This window comes from Pezoporus flaviventris, unplaced genomic scaffold (assembly GCF_033815535.1).
Source record: "Pezoporus flaviventris isolate CSIRO_AGI_PZ_B2104156 unplaced genomic scaffold, CSIRO_AGI_Pfla_v1 ptg000090l, whole genome shotgun sequence".
In the NCBI taxonomy this organism is placed as follows: Eukaryota; Metazoa; Chordata; class Aves; order Psittaciformes; family Psittacidae; genus Pezoporus; species Pezoporus flaviventris.
The window spans coordinates 3,732,294-3,757,839 of NW_026892638.1; the positions used below are offsets into that span (position 1 = coordinate 3,732,294).

Sequence of the window (25,546 nt, forward strand, 5' to 3'; positions counted from 1 at the left end):
CAGGGGAAGTTTAGATTGGATATAAGGAGGAAATTCTTTCTTGTTAGGGTGGTTAGGCACTGGAATGAGTTGCCCAGGAAAGTTGTGAATGCTCCATCTCTGGCGGTGTTCAAGGCCAGGTTGGACGAAGCCTTGGGTGGCATGGTTTAGTGTGAGGTGGGGGGGTTCCAGGGGGGTTGGAACTAGATGATCTTACGGTCTTTTCCAACCCTAACTATTCTATGATTCTGTGATTCAAGTACTATAAAAAAATTTAGAGTAGAAATCGCAGCATCGAAACTCTGAAGACAGTTTTTAGAGTACCATCACAAAGTTATATTTTTCCACCTCTATCACGAAGCAGGTAATAAATACTCTGAAATTTAATACCATGATATCTGATTCTTTTTGTTTTCTCCTTCCCAACAGCTGTGTGGAGTTTGACTTGAATGTGAACAGTGTTGTGGGAATAAGAAATACATTCCTTTTGAGAACCTATGCATACAGTAAGTTTTTAATGTATTTTCTTGTTTCTATAAATTCTGCTTTTTGAAATTACATTTTGGTATTAATAGACTATTAAAGCTCAGTTGGATATATTAGGTTACTATATATATAACATTACCTAATTGGTTGCATCAGATAGTTTCAAGATACATTCATGTTGCTCATTCTAAATAAATAGAGAAAACCAATATATGTTTTTAATTGAATATTATATTCAGAAGATAACAAAGATGCTTCATATTAAGGTCCGCATTTATACTACAAGGGTGCTAATTGATTCGGAGAAAACTCCAGGAACAAACTTGCCAACAAAGTTTTCAAGCTGACAAGCAGGTATTCTTTATTGCGGCACCGGGAGACATGGGGGATAGCTCCTTCTAATGTGTGTCTCCCAGTTGCCACACAAGCCGTCCTTTTATAGCCACTGGGCATACATACATATTCATGAGGCTATGTATGGATTACATAATTTTCCAGAAAGTTCCCCGCATGCGAACAGAATTGTGGTGGTGGTCTCTGAGGGTCCTTTACTTCTTCCAACAATCACTTCTGGCAGCCTTTGAAGCACACCCAGTAGATGCTCATACCAGTTTAATTGGTTCGTTAGCACCAGAGACATAATAATCCTCCTATTTATCAGTTAGTTTAACTGTAGCCTATCCTGGACACCTGCGGTTCCCAGGTACTCCTTATTCCTTTACCACCTTCTTCAGCTCTTGCATACTTCTATTTAGGGTAGGATGTGATTAGGAAAAGTTACCTTTACTAGTTAACTTTTTACTAATATTTCAGTCAGAGTAGTTTCAGTGTTTTGTATTCACATTACTAGGAGAGTCTGCAACTTGTCCTGGATCAGTTGGTTAACTGTGATTTTTTTCATATATTCAGGAAGGCATATGCCTGGAAAAGGATTTCCTCCCAGGCTTAAAAAAGTTACGGAAATGTCCCTTATTCCTCCCAGCAAATCACTGTAGGACAGAAAACTTTCCAGCTGTGAAAAGAGTAGTGGAGGGGTCCTCGTGTCCCACCTTTTTTTCTGTTCTGCATTGCTGTCCACTTTTATGAGGCCAATAATTTTTTTTACAAATTTATTAATTTATATTTTATATATAATTAGTAACTTAGTTAATTTTATCCACAGATAATGCAGGTAGATTAAGTGGAGCTAGAAACTGAGGTCTGTGCTGTTGTATTACCGATTTTCTGCCTAAGGAGGCATGTCTGCAACTCAATTCAACTGTGTCCAGTTCTGGGCTCCTCAGCACAAGAAAGACAAGAAGCTACTTGAGGGGGTCCAGCGGAGGGCCACAGGGATGATCAGGGGTTGGAGCATCTCTCTCTTGTGAGGAGAAACTGTGGGAGCTGGACCTGTTTAATAATAAATTAAATATACTCTAGGATGGTGAGTGACATCTCCCTGCAACAGACTGCTACTTTAATTAAAAGGCTGTCGATATTCCTCAGAAGTTTGGAAGATCATTCCTGATATATGGCTGTATTTATGTCTTTCCTCATGAAAGCATATATCTTGATTTGATGACTTCTTGCATCTAACGTCTCATCTACATAAAAGCCATTGAAGCCAAGGCAAATTTAAAATTAATGTTTGTATGCAGGGGTTACTACTTTTATAGATTTTGAGGAAAACTTAAGAATGAGCTCTGTGTCCTCCAGCCGGGAGAGTTCTTTTCACTGCCCTTGCGGTTTTTAGAACCTGAAAAAAAAATCAGTTGTAATTTGTCCTGACTTCAAGTTAATTAGGAAAATTAGTATAATGAACTGGACAGAACTTAAAAGTAGAATGTGACACTGCTGCATTGACTGATGCATCCAGTTTTGTCTTATCTGCAAGTTACCTGACATACCCCTTGTAATGTGTTTTCAAATGGAAATATTGTTTTCTGATTTTTATAAGGTGCATAGTAATTGGAGAACAACTAAATAAATTCTATAAAATGATGGAAAAAAAGATAACTTTGGAATAAAAAATATTGTGTTGATCAAGTAGAAATAAACATTGATTGCTGTCTAGTTAAATGTGGGTATTTTTGTGATGTATTTATTTTACTTGCAGTGGAAAATCGAGTTCGTCCATTAGTACTTGTTATTAAGAAGTGGGCAAGTTTTCATGACATAAATGATGCCAGTCGTGGTACTTTAAGCAGCTATAGTCTTGTGTTGATGGTTTTGCACTATTTACAGAGTAAGTATATATATATATATATATTTATTGTTTTACATGTTGAAATTGCCCTTTGTAAGTTCATATTTATATAGTTCTCCTGTTCAATAACATTAAACCCTGGCAGGAGTCATCTTCAACACAGAAAAATACAGAGGTAATGTGGGTTTACTCCCTTTCCTTAATGCTGCAAGTTGACCTGTTCTCTGAAGGCAGAGTTGCCACCTTCTGAAAGGTTGAAAAATAAAAAGTCAGTGTACCTGCAGGATACTCTGTAACTTGTGTTTCTTTTAAAACTCAATTTCTAGTTAACAAAAATCTGCTTTTTAAGAAAGGGAAAAACCTAAACATAATTTGGGGGGGTTTGTTTTGTTAGGTTTCATTTGGGAACTTCTAAGAAAATTCGAAGGGATAACAAATGCTGTGGGGTCACTTTTCTGTCATCCTTCGAAGGACTGAACATGGAAGACAGTGTCCTCAATGACACATGGGAGTATAGAATGCACTACCATGTGATTACATTTTTCCACTGATTAGTGTCTTCTGTAAGGTGACAGATGTCAAAGACCATTGTATCCCAACCCAAAAGTTGGGATATTTGCCTGTCAGTGGCAGTATCTTTTCTTGCTACTTCAGTATATTGAAACATTGAATATCTATGTGGAGCTAGAGAGCTTTACCTCTGGAAATTCAACAAACCCATGCAGTCCAGAAATGTTTTCAAGGAATAGACTGAAACAAGCTGATAGAATGATGATCACAGAATGGTTAGGTTGGAAAGGACCTTAAAGATCATCTAGTTCCAACCTTAAACATCATCTAGTTCTATCCCCCCCTACCATGGGCAGAGACACCTTCCACTAGACCAGGTTGCTGCTCAAAGGCCCATTCAGCCTGGCTTATCCCTGTCTTTCCTCCTTACATTAAAGGAAGCACATGTTTATGATTTTTGTAGTTTGCAATTTTTGCTTAAGACTTAAGGCATCATTTAATAGATTGTTTAGCTTAGCATGAGTTTTTTGTTTTACTGCGGGACAGGTGTCTTTAGAAAGGAGCACAAGGAACCCCAGAGGTGTACATCTTGTGGTGTAGCATGGTTGTAGAAATATTTTCTTAATTCTTGTTAGTTTTGTAGTATAAACTGTGTATTTTGCTGCTTGTATTTATTTTGCATCTTTATTTTAACTTCTTTGTAACATGCTGATTATTTTTGTTTGTGTCATTTTAATGACAACTGGTTATTAATGTTTTATGGTCATATCTGCGGACAAATTACGTAGGCTCTTACTTTGGATCTTTCCTCTTTGTTGGTTTGTGTGGATTTTAATTTTTTGTTTGTTTGTTTGGGTTTTTTTTTTTGTTCGGTTTTTGGGGGGATTGTGTTTTGTTGTTTTTTTTTTTGACTTGGGTAGGAGCAATGTTTAACTCTTCTGACAGGTTGTTTGGCCTGGAAAGTAGATACTAGCCGTAGAGTGGATAGTCAACTATTTGTGGGTCTTGAGATTGTGCAACACCCACTCTGTACTAGAGTGGAAAGCCTTATATGATAGTTGACTTAAGCTGATGGCTTGCTTTCAGCTGAGCAGTATATGTGTGGTAGAGGGACCTAGAAGGGCATTCTGTGTATTTGAGATACAGTTGGTTTGATTGCTTCTGAATTCTTTGATGCCCATACTTGCGCTTGTTGTTAATGTTACCAGTCATGAGGACAGTAGGACATAAGGTAGTCTACTTAATGACTGTGTTGGGTTTTTTTCTCTTCATCTGCTGTGGTGGAATTCCATGGATTTCTTTGTTTCTGTGGAAAGAAAATGTGGCCAAGTCTGTGGTCACAGCTCTGAAACCATACTATAGGTGATGAAGTACTTCAATGTAGACCCTCAATACACATCAGGAGAAGAGGGGAATCAAACAAAAAATGTTGATTTGGAGGAGATGAAAATACAATGAACTTTAAAAATGCCAAAGTGATTCTGGATGTGAAGATTTCTATGCAAAGGTGAAGCATGAGCAGAAGAGAAAAAGAATCTTTACGTAGTAAAGATACATCTAGGCATTAGTGACCATCTTAACAGTGACTTGGTAAGCATTTGGTAGTATTACACATTTAATGGAAATAGGACTTTTTACTTGGAGATGTATTCTCCAAATCTATTTTCATTGTATCACGGTTACTCTAGAGACTTGTATTGGGTGCTGTGTGCAGTCATGGATAGCCAATTACTGAGCTGTGCATTAAAGTAATTCACAAAAGGGAAGCACGTAGGAGTTACAAGGAAGTATAAATGTGTGGGCTTGCCAGAATGTTAACAACCCTGCAAGCATGAGGGCATTTGCTGTAGTTGTCTGTGGCAGCTGCCACAGCTGTTACTATAGTGAAGGGGGAAAAAAAAGTTCAAATAATCCCTTTCATCCTAAACTGTCATCAGTTAGCTGCCTGGGAAGGATCAACAGTCTGCAAACCAAAGAGGAGCCTTTTACCTGTGCCTTTGTCAGCCTTTTGTGATAAAAAAGACTGACGCGTGGCTCTGGACGTGTATCTAACAGAAGCTAATTAGATTCTTGTTCAGATTTTAACCTGTAGTTGTTGTGTTGCTTTGGGGGTTTTTACATTTCTGCTACATGCATGTGATGCTACTGAGAGTAGCTTGTGTCCTAGTCATAGAATTTCTAATAGCAGAATTTCTAATAGAGATGTTACTGGTGAGGGTAAACAAAATAAAATTTAAAGCTTCCTTTTGCAGAAAATAGTGTCCCTGTCTTTACTAGGCAAATTTCTTTCCTTTACTACTTATCCGTTTCCATGTTCTTGTGGATGTTTTTGGACCTAGAATTAGCATGTTGTGAGTTTATTTTGTAGATAGGTCAGTGTCTTGTACATGAACTTCCCTCCAGGTGACAGGTCCAACTATCTTGTACAGTAAGAAAATAAAAATTCATGTGGCAAATGCTAGTGGTAGGTGATAAGTTTTTTACCCTTAATTCCATCCTCTTAGTATAGCATACAGACCAAGATAAAATGTCTTGATTGCTTGTATTGCTCAGAGGTTTTTCCTTTTATTTTAGTGTGGCAGAGAACTGGAAATTATCCAAGATGCTTCAGAAATAAGATGCTCTTGCATATTTTTAAACACCCACAAACAAAATAAAAATATTAAAGCAGCTGTGATCATATTCTGAGCAATCCCACTAGCTAATATAGTATACTCTTTGAAGATAACCTAAGCACATTCTGAAAATTCTGTCATTCTGCTTCTAAGTCCCTATGGGAAAAGGATCTGTAACATCTCTTCCCCTATGACACCTTGTCTTAAGGGTAAATTAAGTCCCAGGTCAAAATCCTGTATGCTGAACTTAAGATCATTCTTCCTAGTGAATGACGTAGACAAATCATTTAAAAAACAAACAAAAACATGCTGATAACATGATGTTAAAGTTTTAATATGAGGAGTGCTCTAACAGTTCTCTAGCTGCTGTAAGGCTTGAGTGGGATCTGAATACTTTCGGATTTGTTTCTATCGATCTGTAGGACCACCTAACCTGCGAGACAGGGTCTTGTGTTTTGGTTTTTTTTCTCCTTGTTCTTCATATCCCTATTAAGTGTGTAATAGATGCTCTCCCCATTCACAACATTTATGAAAGTTAAAACTGTTCAGTTCATTTTGTTTGTTGGTATCATTAATATATGCCTTATCTTTATAACCTATTTGCCATTTAGTAGAGCAGTTAACAGCATTAGACTTTTTATGTATTTTGAGGGGATTTTGCTAGCAATGCCTACTATGTATCTCGGGCATTTTATCTTTAGGTTACTTATGACAGTATGTAATACTTTGCAGCTGAAGAATGATGTGTGCTTTTGCAGTATCTGGAGACTTCCTATGCTATGATAGAATCGTAATGTGTTAGACATTAGGAAAAACAAATGAGTAAAGCTCTTTTTTTTTTTTTTTTTTTTTTCATTTGGGGAATCTAGATGAGTTTCTTCTAGTGATGTTGTACCCAGCTGCTGTAAATTTTTTCATGTCTTCTACAAATAGCAGTATCTGAGTAACAGCTTCCCTTAGCTGAATTAACTCCTTGTACTCCCATATACAAAATATAGTAATAGAAAGATTTGTTGAATAACTTTTACTTTACACCATGCATGAAATATATAGATCTTAAGGTCCTTTCCGACCCTAACCATTCTATGATTCTATGTTTTTTAAATGGAATTTCAGTCCAACAGTTTAATGTAGTTGATACGATATTGTTTGCTGTGAATTACTTGAATCACAGCAACTTTATTTTCTTTTTTTTTTTATAGCCCTACCTGAACCTGTCCTTCCATCTCTCCAAAAAATTTACCCAGTAAGTGTTTCTTACGAATTTACTGTTTCAAATGTGTATGAAACTGCTTATCTAAAATACATGAACTCTTAAATATCACTAGTGGATTAAGTTAAACACAGTCTGTAAGCCTTATCATTGATACACTGAATATAAGCATGAAAAAGGCTATTGCTGCTTTTGATAATTTCTTTAGTGAAAACAGCCTGTTATATATGAGAAAATTTCACATGCAGTTGAAAATGAGTGCTAATGAGAACCACTGACCTAGTTCTCTTTATGCTTGCCTGAAAATATCCCTGGGTCATCAGTAACTTTATGATTCTTATTTCATAATATGTCAAGTTACATTTTTCCATCCAACTGTGGTGTTTCAGAATTCCGTACCTTCCCACAGCTGTTGAGTTGCCTGATATTTCTGAGTGCAGAGAATGAATGATAGATGTTTACTAAGGAGACCTTTGAGACCTCACAAAATCGGACTTTAGTCCAACAAGAGAACACCTTGTGGTACTTTGCTGTTATGTGCACATCATACCCTGTTGATCTCCAGAGAACTCTGTGAATCAGTATGCTTTGATCCTCTGCAGAATTAGGACTCTAATTAGTGACACTTAATCTAAGGAAGGTTACCTAGAAATAAGAGCTAGCATCTTAAATATTTGTCTGGAAACAAAAGAGCTGTTGCGGAATAGTTCTGTGCTGTAACTAACAGAAATTTCTCAGTACCTTCCTCCTTATCTTTCCTGTCATATGCCACTTTTAAAATTTTTCTTTATATATAGTTGCCGTAGTTCAGTGTCCCTGCCTATGCTGGTTTCTGCTGTTGCTGAAAATTGTGCTGAGGTAGTATCAGAAAGTCATTCTTTCTTTGCATGTATTTCCTATAATGCTGAAATGGGAATATTTGATGACACTGTACAATAGGGAGGAGATACTGTGGTGTCAGCCATTTTGGGTAATTAGGTTAATCAAATGCAGAGGAAAGCTTTGAGCTATAGTACTGCAGTTTTATTTCTATTTTGTAAACTTATGTAGGCATACCTGTATTAAATCTTTATGGTCTTTATATTTTCCTCTGATTCTTTTACCATACTAAGTACCTTCTTATTTCTTCATTGTTAGCACTCAAAAGCATTTAAAGCTGTTCTTCATTTCTTGTACATTTGGTTTCATTTCTTGTACACTTGGCTTTATCTGATGGGGTTTTTGAATTGCTAAATATGCTAATTATGTTTGCTTAAATCTCATATGCTGTAGTATTTTAAGTTTGGAGCAGCATGTAATTTAAAGGAAACAACTGTAAGAATTGGTAACTTTTTACTTCTTTGTTAAAATAATGCAAATATTTATATTTGTGGTTTTTACTTGTATACAGGCCTTCTGAGTACTATATAAAATTACTTAAGTGATTAAAGCACGTATACAATACCATAAGCTGAAAATGATTAAAGCAAGTATACAATATCATAAGCTGAAAAATCTAATGAAATTGTACTAAATGCAAGGGTTTATCCTGTGTCATGTGAAAGTGGTAATCACTTGCAGGTTCCTGTGTTTCTGGAACACTGTTGTAAGAATAGCTTTTTTACCCTTTTCAAAGTAGGGGTTTTTGTTGCTGTTGTTATTTACCTTGCCTTTGGACTAAATTTTCTAGGATTGCTAATAAAATAAGAATAAAATTTTATACATGATTACTATAAAACCAAATCAAAACTATGGATTAATACTTCTTTTAATTGTGTTAGAAATTGGGAGATATGTATTCCTAATGGAAACAACCAACCAAAAATAATTGAATTGTGAAAGTTACAGTTTCTTAATACTGATACTGCAAAGAATTTTGAAGTGAAAATGAGAAATATGCCAAAGCAATTCTGGTCTTGTTACAAAGCATGGGCATTATGGTTTCTGAAATGTTTTGCCTGTGTATTCACCAGAGGTCAAAGCTTACAGAGAATGTTGCATTTACTTATCAGTCTTGACCTTAAGGACACTTTATTTATGATTTGTATATTGATCACAACTATTTAATTTCCATTAGTGTTTGTAGAGCATTTGAATAGTAAGAAAGCACTTCAACAGTTACAGTAATAGCAAAAGGCAATATAGCAAATAGAGGTTGTAGTAAAAGTTAATAGCAAAAAAGGGAAATGCATGTGTGTCGGTGTGTATATGCTTACATCCAGAAAACAACAAAGAACAGAAGGATATCAAATACAATTTTCAATACTTTTTCAATAAGACTTGTTAGCAGTTAATGAAATAGACGTTCACCCCAAGCTTGTAATACTGCTAAAGAAAATAGATTATTTATTATTCTGAACATAGTATCCCAAAGTCTAACTTTCTAGCTGCTCAGGATGCCAGCGTTTCTGTGGTGGCAGATTTTTCTTGCAGTTCAGAAGTTTTTTTTGAACATTCAAAGTTTAAAAAAAATCCACCTTGTTCTCCTTTGCAGAAGTATCTGTGGCCTCCAAATACTAGCTTACTTGTTTTAGTAGACATCTGTTGTAGTAATTGAATTGCATTTCTTGTATTGTATGGAGGTCAGCAGCCCTAGGTCTTGTTCCTTGCTTTTGGTGTCCATTGCCTCATGAGTTGTTATGCTGCTAATACTAAGTTCAGTTTTTGTGGCTCTTCTACAACTTTCTGTGGGAATGGGCAAGGAGTGACTTTAATACCTGTCTGATTAACTTTAACCGTATGTACTGTATAACATAAGTACAACTGTTCGTTTTTATGATCTTTATATGCTCCATATCTGCTTTTCATGTTTGTCTGTATGATTTTGGTTTGTTGGATTGTAAGCTGTTAAATTCTGAGCTCTGCTAACTATAATATTTTGTATGTAAAGTTACATGATGTGAGAACAAGACTTGAAACTTTTTCTTAGCTGGAAGAATAGTCTTTTTTCAAAGAAGGTATTGCTCAAGATTCCAGGATGTTTTGCTAGAATTTGCAAAATAGGATGGGAATACCAAACTTTCCAGTCCTACTGGTTTCACTGCATACCTTTTTTCAGAGGAAGCACTGCCAGCTGTGAATGTGGAAGTAATATCACAGTGTATAGTACTTCCAGTGATTTTCTAGTACTATAAAGTTTGAGTTGTGCCTGAAACTACTCGAAATGCAAGGGATGATATAATAATGACTGAATAGGTCCCTACATTTAAATAGATATATTTATTTATGTGAATGTAAAGCTTGCTCTTGTCTGTCTTCGGTTCATTTTCCTTGAAATATGCAACATTGCTCTAAATGTAGCGTGAGGCTTTAAAAATTCTTCCTTTAGCAAGAGAGCATACAGTCTCCTGCATGTACTCCAGTCTTTTAGAAGAGCCTGAAGGATATAATGAACACCTAAACAGTATAGCAGATCTAAACCCATGCTGATTTATTCTTGTGTAGATGCACACAAGCTGGCAACTGTGACTTCTGTTTTTAGAATATCTGACCTTTTCTCTCTCCTTTCCACCTCCCCAAGAAAAGCATACTTCAGCTTAAATGCTGCATTCTGTATATTCAGGGTATTTTGGATAACTAATTTCTGTTTTATTATTTCAGATAGGTTGTCTAGAGGAGGTGCTGTTGTAGTCCTTGAACTCATTAAGTGGGAGGATGCAGGTTCATACTGGAGCTATTTGGTTTCATATCCAATTTTACTCTATGCTGTGGGCAAAATAAGTCAGGCCTTCCATTTGGATTGTTTTGTACCACAGTTATGGGATCTTGGTGATAATTGCATTAGCTTCACCTACCCTACCTCACTTAGCTCTGGCCAGCTCAGTGCAGGCTACCTTACTCAGCTTCTGCTCGTGTGGTTTTGCTAGCGTGTAAGTGCAAGTCCAGTTCAAAGATTCTCAGTTAAAATTCTTAGGCAAATAGAGGCAAGGGATAATCTCACATACTCCTGTGCAAGATGATTTTGCCTGAATTCAGGGAGAATAACTAGCATCCAACAGAGGAGTACAAGAAAAAGTGTCCTTTGCTTGTAAGTTGTCCTTGATTTCTAATAAGCGAATGACAGGCATCTCTTTTACGGTGACAAATACATCCATCTGGATTGCGGCTCGGGGAGGGAGGGGGTGTGTGTATCTATTCTCTGATTTTATTTTGGCAGGAATCTTTTGATCCTACTATGCAGTTGCATCATATTCACGAAGCTCCACGTGCCATTCCTCCATACCCCTCAAAAAACGGATCAAGCCTTGGAGAATTGCTAATAGGCTTCTTCAAATATTATGCCACAGAATTTGAGTAAGTAAAAGCTCATCTTAGTGTTTTAGAATATGCAAAGCTTTGATTCCTTCTATTCAATATATCAGCACTTTTTAACTCTTAAGAGAATAGCAGTAATGCAGGAGTGATAACTAACATAGAGGAAATGAGTGAAAAGATTAAAGGGCAACTGGAATGTCCTTTAATCATAAAGACTGTCTGACATCTTCTGCTTAGCCACACATCCTATTGTCTAAAATAGCTGCTGGAAGTTAGAGAGCTTTAGCCTTTAAAGTAGCTGGGTTTTGTTATATTACACTATTCTAAAACTGCCTAGCCGTATACGAGAAAGGTCTACTCATCTTATTGGTAGTTTAAGTTACAGATTATGGTATGGATTACTAATGAATTATTAGTATCTGCACTTGTCATGTTCCTCCCAGGTCAACAGAAGTAACTGACCAGGAGGTAAATCACTAGGCCACACCTGGAGAAGAATTCTCCTATATACTTGCTAAGGCTTGCTAACCTTGTTGATTTGCTAGAATCTGAGTTTAATTTTGGCATCTGGACTTTCTTGTAGAAGAGAAGGAGAAGCTGAAGTTGTGAGGGCATCTGAGAAAGCTGTATATTACAGACATTCTTCCAAACTGTCACTTGAGAATTTTTTAGAAAAATGCTTGTATAAAATATCAAATGGTTGTATTTCAATAAGCTTAAAGATCTTCTGAAGAACTTGTTTGAGGCAGTTGGTTCATATATGTTGCTGTCCTGTGTATGTGCCTCATAACTATTTCCTGGAAGAAGAACAAAATGTGTAACTACTAGATACGCATTATAATTTTTGAAGTGTACATATTTTAGTTAATGTTAGAAATGATCATGAAATCCTTAAAACATCCACATATGTAATATATAACCTAAATCCATATGGCCTGTGGCAATTCATGTACTAATTGCACTTTGTGCATGCTTACGCCTGATTCTGAGAGATTTTCACATAAAGGATTTTTCTTCAGTCTCTGCCGATAAGGGAATGGTCTTTTGTCATAAAAGTTTGTCCTCAGTACCTGTCTTTTCAGCTGGCCAAGGTGCTGTTTGCTAAATAGGTAAATTAGAAGACACAGCTGGAAGATAATCAAGTTGGACTAGAAGCTGGAAGATAACGTTGGACTAGATGCATCCTTTACTACTTGTCTGTACAACAGGCTGTTAATCTTCTCATACGTGAAAGTAAATATCTTTTCCATTATTCTAAGAGATATGAAGAGTAAAAAGGCTGCCATCAGTACTTGAACTGATGGTAATTTCTGAGTATTATCTTTCATGATGTTCATGAGGAAAAATATATCACCTAATCAGAGAGGCACAGGGGAGCTTCTGGTTAAAACCAAGTTTGAAAAAATGGACAACAAAAATAGGATAGTTGCTGACCTCAAGGGATGAAAAGATTTTTTTAAAACAACCAACCACCACCACCAACAACAAAAAAATCTGGCTTGTTTTTCAAGTGTTAAGTACCTGTTAAGTATTAAAACCTTTGATACTCTGTTTAAAAAAAAAATAAATAAGTAAATAATACCCATTAGAATTCCTATGTTGAAAATGTTACATGGCTGAGAATTCTATCAGGAAATGATGCACCTAATGCAGCAACCTATATTATTTTTAACACTTTCTGCTACAGAAATAGAACTCAGTCAGGTGTACTGCTTACTTAACCATCTGTAGGTACCTGATAACTATAAATCCTGTTTGAAAGGAGTAGAATGTGTCTCGAAGATAAGAAAAGTCTATATAGTTTCATAAAACCTAGTAACTGCCTGGAGAAGAGAAATCCAAATTAATGACCAAGTGGGGAAAATGTGGGCAGAACATGATGTTTAAACATTTGTGAGTTTGTCTGTGATAGCCAGCAAATGAGGCAAGTACAGTGTCATGCAGGCCACAGCTGATGGAAATGTTATAGGTGGGAATGAGGATAAGACCTAAATACACATAACACAGGGCTCTTGGTTCTGCCTTTTATGGAGGAACTAGTATTTTACTCCTGAATGTGTTAAATAATTCTTTGATATAATCAGTAATTTTTTTTCAGCGTTTACTTTCCCTGTAAAATATTTACTAATTTACAGAAATTTTAGATGATACTTCAGATGCTGCCTGTTAAGTTAGGTTACATTTAATTAGAATAGAATCATAGAATAGTTAGGGTTGGAAAGGACCTTAATATCATCTAGTGCCAATCCCCTGCCATGGGCAGGGGCACCTCACACTAAGCCATGTCATTGACCTGTACTGTGACAGTAAACTTCCATTATTGAACTGTAATGTGTTTGATGAAAAGATTACTAAGGAAAATACTACTACAATTTTCATGAAAGTGACTTTTGTAGTTTCCTGTCTATGGAGTAGGACACAACACTGCCAGGTTTGATACACAGGATCTGATTTGCTGAAAGAAGAGCATGTAGTGAAGAATGATCAGATCATATGTGGAGACTGTCATTTTGGACAGATCCAGTCATTGATGCCACTTGCCTGGAACGCTTAACTGATCAACTATTTTACATGTTTTGGTCAGAAAGATGAAGGGAAGATGGAGATGTTTTTTTTAAACACATTTTAAACATAAAAGAGGTTGTTTTAAACTTCCACCTTACTCTAGCAAAGGCCAGTAGGTATTTCAGTTCAGATTCTGTGTTTTATTTTACTTGATGTAATGAGTAATATTTAAAGGCAGGATGGGCCCAAAGAGCAGAGCACAGAGGAAGAAAGAGGAGCCTTGCATGCTCTGCAGCCATGAATAAGTTCATCTCCTTGTGCTCTGTTAATTTTTGTTTTTTCTTTATGCTTTTAATCTGCTTTGTTTATTTAGACTACAAGCTGTTTCAGAAAATTGATGATTACTATGTATTACCGTACAGGGCCCATTCCACAGTCCCGCTCTGGGGTTTTCAGTGTGTCCATAAGAAGTAATTTGTATTCTCCTTCGTAAGTTACTGGAAATGTGATTTGGAAACTGCTGCATATGCTGGACTTACTATGTATGGCAGAGCTTGAATTGCTGACATTTATAATTAGATTACCATAAGAATCCAGGTCTGCAAAATGTTTCTCATGATACAGCTGGCTAGAAGTATGCTTATAACTCCATTCTAACTTTAAGTATTTCAAACTATCAATGGTCTGCTGATCACACAGTGAATGTGACCAAGTGAGAAAATGTATGGAGGTGTTCTCAAAAGAAGGTATTTGGAAACTGGTCCATGTTTACCAGGCCCTCTGAAAAGAGTGTCTGATTTCATTTCTGTGAGTGAAGGCAGCAGGTTTTCACTTGGCTGTCTCTTTACAAAGCGAGACCTTGAAGCAAAGCCTTGCTCCCCTGAAGTTACTGCTAGGGAACCTAGAGACTGTCCTTTGGGACGGTACTTCTCCTCAATGTGTTATTGCAAGTTCTGTATCAGTTGTTTGAGATCACTCAATGATTAAGTTGTATTTGGTGGACATGATAAAAGACTGGCTACACCCCATGGCAGGGGGGGTGGAACTAGATGATCTTAAGGTCCTTTCCAAACCTAACTATTGTACGATTATTGTGACAAAATATAAAATACAGTTGCTCATGGCTGTCTTCAGGGTAGAATTGGTCAGGAAATGAATCATGGTCATTTGTATAGTGAATTACAAAATTAGTATACTGAATTAAATATGCTGGCAATCTGTACCGATCTTAGTGTGTTTGTGCAAGTGGCTTTGGCTTTTAAGAAAGCTCTGGAAAGATAAGCCTTTTAATCTATTTGTGGTGTATTCATACACAAGTTACACCTGGAAATGCCTGGTCTTTTTCTTTTAAATTCTTGATTTCTCCATGAGAAGCACATACCTGCTACGGGCAGTGACACGAGAAATAACTGGTAATTGAAATAGCTGTTTAAATGGTTATTGTTATCTTATGGACTGAAAGTGTGTATGCAGCGAATATTTGCTTTGTGCTGTATCGTGGTTTAAGCTGAACCCAGGACATGCTGACACCAACAAAGTTATTTTGTGCAAGACAAAATGGTTAAAATGTATGTACAAATCATTCACTATTGGCAATTCATTTCTAATTCAGGCAGATTTTAGTACCAAGGCAAGGCTAGTGAAGGTTTAATGAGGCTATTAGTAGTTGGTTTCAAGTTTCATATTAGAAGCTGTTTAGATAGCTAAAAATGACACTTTTTTTGTTGTTGTTGTCATTGGCTAAACCAGTATATTATAAATGCATATATTTTTTGCTGAGGTATCAGGCCAAGTATAACCTAGAGAAAAAGGAAGTCGAGAAGCATTACATGTTCAAAGTGAAACAATACTGCCTGGTTTAACCAAACACAGATCAAGTAACTTCATTGTATGCCTTTCTCCAAGCGCCCTTCCTCTCCCTACCCCCACCTCTTCTCCCTGGCGTGGATCTCTCTGATTTTTAAAAAAGCTTTCAGAAAAGGCAGTCAGTTTCTGTTCATGACCAATGTTCTGGAGCTGCAGTTAAAGGTTCTTTGATGCTCTAGTCAAATACTTTTTCCCTTTAGCCTTTGTTTGTTTGGGGTTTGGTTTTTGTGGGGGTTTTTGAGCAGTTAATCTGAATTTCTTGTTAAGTTTATGCTGATGATAGTTTATTAAAAAGACATGCTAGGAAAGTATTTGGTGCTTCACAATGCCTCTTACTTCTGCAGAAGTATTCTACTATGAGAATTAAGGACAGCGAGAGTGATGGGTTAGAATGAAAATGTTAGTTTTCACTGAATTCTAGAAATGATCATATCCTGTACTACTTTTCTGAAGAATATATGAAGAGAAATCAACACACTACCATGGATGAATAAGTAATCTGGGGTATCCTAAGACATACTTCATGTACTGTGTCCTGCACCTTTTTGAAATAGGCCCTATTCATATTCTTAAATAGAAAAATAATGTACACGTTCTATGGAAGCGTGGTTATTCGAACAGCTGACTTTCTTAAGTGGTTGTAATCATGAGTTGTATCCAAGATAATCTGTACAATTTACAAGCATGGATTTTTAGCTGGTGTAAAATGCCTGATCACCACCAACCTAATGAAGTTATAGCTGCTAGTCCTTGGCCTGAAGAGCACAGAGTTCTTCCAAATATAAGTGATGAATTACAGACTCTATTTTGATTTACAATTGAGATTTACTGCAGGGGTTGATGCACACAGCCAAGCTCCTTTCTTTGCATTATGCCAAAAGATTGATTCAGTCAGATCGTGTCAGGTGTATATAACATCACTACATCTAGAAATATGTTGTCTGGCAATTTCAGAGCACCATTTAGTGAGGGCATTTGGTGACACATAACTGGTGATTGAAGCGTTTCGCTGGTATGGTATTTCTCTGGTTTAGTTAAGAGCAGCTGAAAACTGGCTGGGTAGGTAAGAAAATAAAACTGCAAGTGGTTGCTTTGGCTTCTGTTACCTTTGGTGTATTGTTGGGCCAAGCATCGTAACAATTATAAAGATGCTTGGCATATGGTAAAGATTGCCTTGTAAGCGTCCTGCTGTTTCCTCAGTGTGATAATTTCCCATAGTTGTGTTATTGTGAAACTCTGTGCAGAAAATGGTAGAATATCTTCAGACATAATATCTGAATATATTGGAGTTCTGCTGTTGTACTTGTAGGAGGTCTAAAATTCATATCTAAAATTTCAGTATTAGAAAGTGTTAGTGCGTTATAATACTAGGTTCGTTGCACCAGGAATTCTGTAAGCAAGCTACATTTATATGGTTTTATACTTTTGAATATCTTCTTAATGGAATGCAGTATGTGACTTCATCTGCACTTTAACTCTTTGTTTCTTTTCTCCCTACAGATAGATTTTAGGCTGTAATTTTTTTAACTTTGAAATAAATGTAGGTGTCCATATTAGAATTGATGCTGTTTTTTGAAAAAGTTACTCTGTTGTGACTATATGATACCTGTGATGTTCTGGTTTGCAGATGTTTTTGTAAGCAAACTTCTGTTTGGAAATTTATTTCCTAGCCATTATTCCTTGCTTGTATAGTGAATTACAAAGCTAAGACTGTCACACGAAGTTACTGATAATTATAAAGAACTGTGTTATCCAGGCTTATGATATAGCAAATCGACCTTTTTTTTTAATTTAAACTGATACTAATTTAAAATCAAGAGTGAAAAGTTCTGTAAATTGTTTTTCTTTTCCATAGTTGGCGCAATCAAGTGATTTCAGTTCGTGAGGCCAAAGCTATTCTCAGACCTGATGATAGTGAATGGAGAAACAGATTTATTTGTATAGAAGGTAAAATGAAAGCTGCATTACCATTTTTAACTGTTAAGACACTAAATGCATAAATTGGTCAATTAAACTTTACCTTGGTTATGTTTTAATAATGCAAACATATTATATTTATGTAGAAAATTAAATAACCAGTGTAAACAGTTCTGGAAACAGTCCCACCAAAAACATTTGAGAAGGAAGCTTTTAGTTCTATAGCGTTTAAAAATAGCTCTCCTGACCTTTTCTTCAAGAGCACTCATTACCCTGTTACTTTTGGAACAGGGATTAGGACTTTGACAAGGAATGTCCTCTATGACAGTCGTGTGTGTTTTCCTGCTCTGCAAACATAATCATCAGTTTTGCCAAAATTAAGCTTCTGAAAAATCATAGCAGGCACATACTCGTATTCACTCTCTAAGAATATTCTTTGTGCTAGAAATGTTCTGGTATCCCAAGTCCTAGCAATTATGTGTATGTTGATCCCCTTGTGGCTACTATTTTTGTCTGGCTTATGAATTTGCAGTTTCTGCAGACTCTTTGATGACTTCCAGAACTGGAGGGTAAACCCAGCCTAAGTTTTGGAGTTCAGCCTTCTTAGTTAAGTGCAGGCTGAACTGGGCTGTAGCACTATACAGCTAACCTGCTTCATGGGATCTTGATGGCTTTTCAACTGTTCTGGGAATTTACATGCTAAAGCTGAACAGTTAGCACACATAAGAGAGAAAGCTTGGACCAAGGAAAGAAAATATAATAAACCATGAGAAGAATTCAGTTGTTAGGAAAACAGAGTAGAAGGGAAGGAACTGAGAGGTGCTGTGTAACTGGAAAAAAACAACACAAAGAATGAGAATTGGAACACAACAGGGGAAGGATAAAAAAACAAGGTGGAATGGGAGCAGAATTAGAAGTAGGTGATTTAGGACACTGGGTAAGGAGCAAAGTTTTGAAGTAGGAGAGATGGCCTGGATTCTGGCCTTAAATAAATGCAGGCTATTAGGATCAGGTTGAAGTTTTAGGATAATGTTTGGGATATGTCCCACCTCGGCAGTGCTCAAGGCCAGGTTGGACAGGGCTTTGAGCAACCTGGTCTAGTAGAAGGTGTCCCTGTCCATGACGGGACTGGGGGGTGGAATGAGATGATCTTTAAGGTTCCTTCCAACCCAAACCATTCTATGATTCGGTGACAAAAAGAAGAGCAAACTACCAGTCATAAGGGGAAAAAAAAATACACTGAAAGATAACTGCATGTTTGACTGCAGTCTTGAGAGTTGAAAAATGTGAGAATTGGAGTATCTGCACAGCTGAAATGATTCAGGAGAGCATAGTGTGGGCTTTGGCAAGGCTCTGGTCTGAATGTGGGAGGTGATAATGCTGGGCAGCTGTGTCTGCTGCTGTCACATGATGCTGATCCACTGTGTTGTGGGGGGAGCTGTGTGTTTTAACCTCTCAATTTTTTAATGAAATTACGAAGTGGTTCAGTATTTAGGTTTTCTTTCTGCAGGTTGGAAATAGAATATCAGCATGGAAAATAGGCACTTTAGAATTTTTATTAAATAAGCTTGTTTACACTCAACTTTTAATAAAAAGTGCATTTTGCATTTGAACTATCAAAAAAGCAAAATTATCTAGAAGATGGTACATCTGATTCCTTCTTATTACAATGTTCTTCAAGACTGTATTGAGAGTGGGTTTTAGCCTCACATACCAAGCTTTTACTTCTAAATTGGAAGGGAAAAAATAATTTCCTATTTCATCTTGAAGTACACTTCATGCTTTTACAGCTGTTAAGCTAAACTGGTTTAACAAATTCTGTAGATAAAATTCTGTGTACTTTGAGAAGAAGCTTTTAAAAGCTAGCTAAACATGTTATTATGTTTTCCAAGTCTTTGCCAGATTTTCCATTTAGCAGATTAAAATTTCAGTTATTGGTGTTACTACATATATTAATATTTTAAATGTAGTTGTTTATAGCTTACACAAGTCTATAATTCTGCATGTAGCACTGTATTTAGGCTCACTGAAAGAAAAAAATGTGCTCTGTTTTTATTTGTGTTAAGGCGTATTTCTGTGGTTCTGTGTCCCTTAAGGACTTTCATACATTCTGCCAGTGTGAAATATACCATGTTTCTTAACCAGTTCTCTAGTAAGGCAAAAAAACCTATAAAATCTGTTTTGTAGTGGCTTGTAATGTTTAGTCTCTGCATTACAAATTTTTTAGTATCTATTGCTTTAACGTTGGCAACCCTATCAGTAGCAAGGAGTACTTTTGTAATCGTTCAGTTAAAAAAAAAAAAAGTTCCAAAGTATTAATGATGTTGGCAACAAGAAAAAACAGGGGTGGGGGAAATACCGCATAAATGTGCATCTGAAGTATGTTAGAAATCCCAAATTGTTGATTTATGAATGGAAACTGTAGAATGGGGATGAACTGATAAAACCTATTTTTACAGCAGTTGAAACATCTTATGGAAAAATTTATTATAAATAGTTTACTGTATATCCTTGTATTTCACTAAGAAGCTGTTGAGTGAGATGAATCTGAAGTGAACAGTTCCAAGAGGCATGTGTAGTAAATTTCAAAACATTTTAATATGCAAAATCATATTCTGCTGTGTCAACACAGACTATTAAACAGTAACAAACAGTTACAGATGCATAACTTTATCACAGGAGAAGTATGCTTCAATAGATATAATAACCTGACTTTATTATGAACTACATACCATAGGAGCATCCAGGGTACAGGGCTTGTTTTTTTTTGGGTTTTGTGGGTTTGTTTTTTTTTTCCCCATTAATGTTATGTAGAAATAAAGATTGAGAAGCAAAGTGAAATCAACCACTCAAAGCAGTCTTGTGAAGCAGGGATATGTTGACCCTTACAGGTTTTGTCTGAATACTTGATGGGTGAAGACAGCCTAGCTGTAGATTTCTTTAACACTTTCAGTATTTGTGGTTTATCTTGCAGAGCCCTTTGATGGGACAAACACTGCTAGAGCTGTACATGAAAAACAGAAGTTTGAGTTAATCAGAGGTCAATTTCTGAAGGTAAATATTGCATCTTGTTTAATTTTTCCAGTCACTTTGGTTTTCAAGGTAGTTAGACAAACGCTAGCATTGAGCCTGTTTCTCATGTTTGTTTTAAGAATATTTCTAGGTTTTGTACTATATATAAAAGAAATATTTTTAAAAAACATCTGGAAAATTATTTAGTAAGAGTAATGGCAGACATTAAGCATCAGGCTTAAGTCCATAAGGAGTGACAGTTGCATAAAACTGCAGTTGTAAGATTAATATCCTGCACGTATTTTTAAAGAAGCCTAAGGAATCTGTTTGTCTCATTGCCCTTGAGAGATTATTCTTCCTGTGGTTTTCATTGTACATTGTGGTTTAAGTGTATTCTGCATAAAGACAGGAGGGTCACTGCAGTTATTTGCAGGTTCACGGCCTTATAGATATGTCTTGGAATTCACACTAGAATATAGAAGAAAATTGAAATAACCTATTTTAAAGCCAGTTAAGTTCTGGAAATGTCAGTGTGTAACATCTTGTATCAGGAAATTTGATATGTACGAATTTGCAACAATTATTTTGCAGTCAGAATATCAATGTAATACTTAAATAATGTTACAATCTGAGTCTCCACAAATCCACTCTCTTCTTGAAAAGCTGTACTTTTCTCAATAGTTCACTGCATTTTGTATACCTTTTGGAGTTTTTTCTTCCCTGGGAAAAGGAAAAAAAAAAGCCAAAATCAACAGCCAAGCCACACAAAACACTCAAAACCCCCCCCCCCCTTTTTCTTTTTTTTTCATGAAGGGTAAAATACCAGCCTATATTTGTGGATCTGTGAGGCTTACTGCTTACAATGGTGTTTAAGTATTAATGGCAGAGATTTATTTTTTTTGCTCCTTTTAAAACCTTGTACTTTTTTCCCTGCAGTCTTGGCATTTATTACAAAACAAGAAAGACCTGAACTGTATATTACCTTTAAGAGCAGCCATACTGAAAAGATAACCAGCTTCTTTCATTTTCTTCTTACTGGATCCTGCTGAAAGAAAAAGTATCAAAATCAAGAGGCAGTTACCCCATGGGTAGTTGTCTTATAATGTGTTTTTCCTTGTAAACTTTAAGAAAATCTTTATAAGAAAGATTATGTATTTCATTATTGTTAATACAGCTGGTCATTAAAAGATAGGTTTTCTGAAAATTCTTGTGTTGTCTATTTCTGGAAGAAACTCGCAGCAAAACAAAAGGTTTTAAGGAAAATATGGGAATATAAACATTAATTCAGACATTTTTAACCATGAAATAAAGATATTTAGAGCTAGACAGTGTGTATCTGACCATATCCTTAAGGCACTGCACACAGCACCTGCTTCTTGATGAAGAAACAGCCCATGCTTTGCATCTGCTTAATTGCAGTAAGCACTTCTGCTCAACTTGGTACTTTCCAGTTTTAAAAGCTTCCCTTTTACATGAAATAACAAGAAACAATTTCTGAAAATCAAGCTAGATTTGGGTTTGTGGTGGTCTAGATAACATAAACTGTAATCTAAACTGGAATTTTAAGCAACAATTCTACTGCTAAGAAGTTGAAATAAAAAAGGACAAATCGATATACATAAATGCTTCATATTCACACAGAGTAGCCAAGATACTTTTTAACACTTACTTTTAAATATTTGAATTAGTAGTAATGCCCGCTTTGGAAAACAAACAAAAACAGCCATCACAAAAAAAAACAGTCAGAACACCCCACAGTCCTACCTCTGCTACACTAAGCTGGGCTTATATTCTGATTTTGTGTGTTTTTAAGTTGGTTAAGTTGAATTTAAATGAGTAACCTTAAATTTTAGCTTTTCCAAAAAGGCTGGGAACTTTTTTACACCTCCTGAAGCACTATTTATGCTTCTCATATATTTCTTATTGAAGACAAATTAATTGTTAAAATTGTACTTATAATTTATTTTTTTTAAGTTTAATATTTTGTATGGTGTCAAATGAAATAAAATTTATATATTGAAGATACATCTTATTTTTCCAGTATTTATACTGCTTATTTTAAAGTATTACCTATAATAAGGTAGAAAAGGAAATGGTTTGTAAAGCCCTTGTTACAAATCATAAACTTCTTTCTGTGTATTCTACATTGTGTCTGGGTTGAGGTGAATGTTGTATCCATTGCTGTCTTTAAAGAAATTGTGAAAACCCATGTAACTGTAAAAAAAACAGTATCTTGTGCAAACTCTTAAAGTTTAATTTATTTAAAGTTTTACAATTTAGAAGGTCTAGAAATTGTAAACTATTTTCCTGCTGTGAGGTTACTTATTCATCATGATCTAGTCTAGGTAAGATTTTGGCTTCTTAAATGAGCTTCCTTCTGGAATTTAAACAATCTTTCAGTTTTAATCTGACTCTAGCACCTCAATAAAATGTTCTCCCTCCATGTGACTGTTTCCCCTAACTGCCCTTCCTCTGTATAGGTTGGTAGACTTGGTTTCTGTGAAACATTCACTTTGATCTGCTTTATGTAAAATGGAAGCACGAGGTTTTAGTACAGCATGATGTCTGGATTCAGAGGTGCTCTACAAGCCATAGGTGGCTTCTGGGGAGAGAGAAAGCTGGCCTGTTTTTTAAAAAGGTGCTGGCTAGCTGTCTAGAAAACTGAAAACTACCAGTGCAGGCTAACTAAGAAGGGACATACATGTTCAAACTTGCCAAAAGTGTATTTCAGGTGAGCTGGACATGCAGCACCAAACTTTAAGCATGTCTGTCTTATGAGTTTGCATTGCATCACCTAATGCGTGAGTGTCTCACACCTTGAATTATTTATGTTTGAAACTGTTTCTTCCTAACTTAAAATGGACAGTTGAAAAGATTGCAGTACCACTGTGCAACTCCATAAAAATTGACACACCAGCTCAGTGATCTTTTCAATACAATCATGATCTGTAACCAAGGTGTCCTGTGTCTCTCAAAGCAATCCTTCTGCGTTGGATTTTTTTTTTCCTCAAGTTTGTGAACTTCTGGTAAGCTACATCAACAATTAGAAATATAAAGTCTAGATGGTAGTTTTCCCTAATTGTTTAGGGTCAAGTCTGTTTGCTGCATCCTCTCTTAATAACAGGCATCTCCCTGGTAACTTACTGTGTTACCTAAACAAGGTACAAGGTGGTTTAGGTTATAGAGAAAGAGGCTAGTGGCAGGAGGACAGAAGTGGCAGTGCTGTTGCATACTATTAAAAAAAATCTGAGAGTTCTGGAAAATAAACCTCACCAGATAGTGCATTGTATTGTTTTCCTGTCAAGGAAACAAGAGCAGCACAACTTTCTGTGGGTGAACATAACGATATTTGTTAAATGGTAGGCTGGAACTTTTGTCAGAGCAATCCAAATAAAATACCACAAAATAAATGGTTTTGGGGAAATGAGTAGGAGCTGAACTTTAACTAACTTTGGATTCAGTTTTGTGTAGTCTGAAGTTGTTCAGAGATTTAATGACCTGGATTTTCATCTACTCCGGGCCCACATCCAGAGCAAGAAATCCACTAATGGCTGTCATTAATCTTAGTGTTAGTGTGAAGCTTTTCCTTCTCAACTTCAAAATAAAGGCATTCACACACCTATCCCTTGGCATGCACACTAGCAAGAATATTTTTTTTTTTCTAAGAGACCTTGGGTAAAAGGTATTTTTCATGACTGACCAAGATTTCAGCATGTGTGCAAGATGCTAACTTAGAATGGTTTGGGTTGGAAGGGATTTAAAGACCATCTAATTCCACGCTTCTGCCATGGGCAGGGACACAGAAGCTTCTTTGAAGCTTCTTACTGCCTTGAAATAAAAATGCTTTTCTTCAGCTCCATTATTTTAGGATTAGATTTGACTGCTCATTTTGGCATTGGGTTTGCCTATCATTTCTCACTTTATATAATGTCATAAACTGCTACATTCTCATCTAGGATTTCAGGAACAATCTTTAGTTCTCTAGCAGTGTTTTTAATTAACAGGCTCAGAGGTGTATGGGAGGACTAATCATTAGCAAGAGCTATTCCCATTCAGTAACACTAGCACCAGAACTGTCATAAATCATATACTGTGAAACTTGAAGTTTCTCTTCTAGCCCTTTTGCTTTCACTTCTTCTAAATGTGATTTTTAAGTGTACTCTCTGTACCTTAAGGTGTTCTGAGAGTATGGGAGGTTATTTTTAAGAAATCCTTTGTGAAGAATTCAATATAAACCAATTTCAAATTATTCGAATTATGGGCTGACATGGTTGTTAGGGAGAAATGGGCAGCCATGGTAAAAGGATGCAAGATGATTTGTAGATAATCTGAAGTTAGCATTTGTCAATATTATCCCAAATGCTTATTTCAAACCAATGCTTTACTTGAACTTGGGTCACTGGGCTCTATTCATAGTATACTTGGTGTTAAATTTGAATCCCTCGGAGAATGTCACTCTGGATTTAATGGCCTGTACTGGCTCTGAGTTGTCTTGTGTATTTGTAGTGTTTATTTTTGTTAAAGTTTTTCTTGTTTTCTCTAATTCTTGTGTGTTTTGATATAAATCTTTCCCTAGTTGATTTTAGAGTATAATGTTTGTAGGAAGAGTATGAAATAACACACTATTTTGGTCAACTTACGGGTCAGATTAAATTATGAAAAGTACAGAAGGGAAGGCACTAGGTCTAGACATAATTTATTCTGGTAAAAGTATACTCACATTCCTCTTCTTGTGCTGAAGACATCTTCCACTAGACCAGGTTGCTCAAAGCCCTGGCCAGCCTGGGCTTTGTAGAACATTGTAATGCTCATCTTTCACGTATAAAGAATGTGAAGCCCTCTACATTAATTTTCATTGTGCTGTCCACCCTGTCTCTGTGCTTATGATAAAATACAGAGTTTAAGTTAGTATCTGCTTCAAGTAGAATCATTCTATGTTCATCTAGTTCCAACCCCCCTGGAACCCCCCACCTCACACTAAACCATGCCACCCAAGGCTTCGTCCAACCTGGCCTTGAACACTGC

At 36.2% G+C, this 25,546-nt stretch overlaps 1 protein-coding gene across 2 annotated transcripts in view; it reads left to right on the forward strand.

Moving 5' to 3' along the window:
* Nucleotides 1-21,912, forward strand: part of TENT2 (terminal nucleotidyltransferase 2) — a 36,570-nt gene extending 14,658 nt beyond the window's left edge. For both annotated transcript variants that reach the window (XM_061475842.1, XM_061475841.1), the window contains 7 exons: nt 409-485; nt 2,561-2,689; nt 6,978-7,021; nt 11,124-11,260; nt 17,448-17,539; nt 20,484-20,563; nt 21,458-21,912. In XM_061475842.1, coding sequence (XP_061331826.1) covers nt 409-485; nt 2,561-2,689; nt 6,978-7,021; nt 11,124-11,260; nt 17,448-17,539; nt 20,484-20,563; nt 21,458-21,532 — 634 coding nt within the window. In that variant the 3' untranslated portion in view covers nt 21,533-21,912. The remainder of the gene's footprint in view (nt 1-408; nt 486-2,560; nt 2,690-6,977; nt 7,022-11,123; nt 11,261-17,447; nt 17,540-20,483; nt 20,564-21,457) is intronic.
* Nucleotides 21,913-25,546: the final 3,634 nt, after the last annotated feature.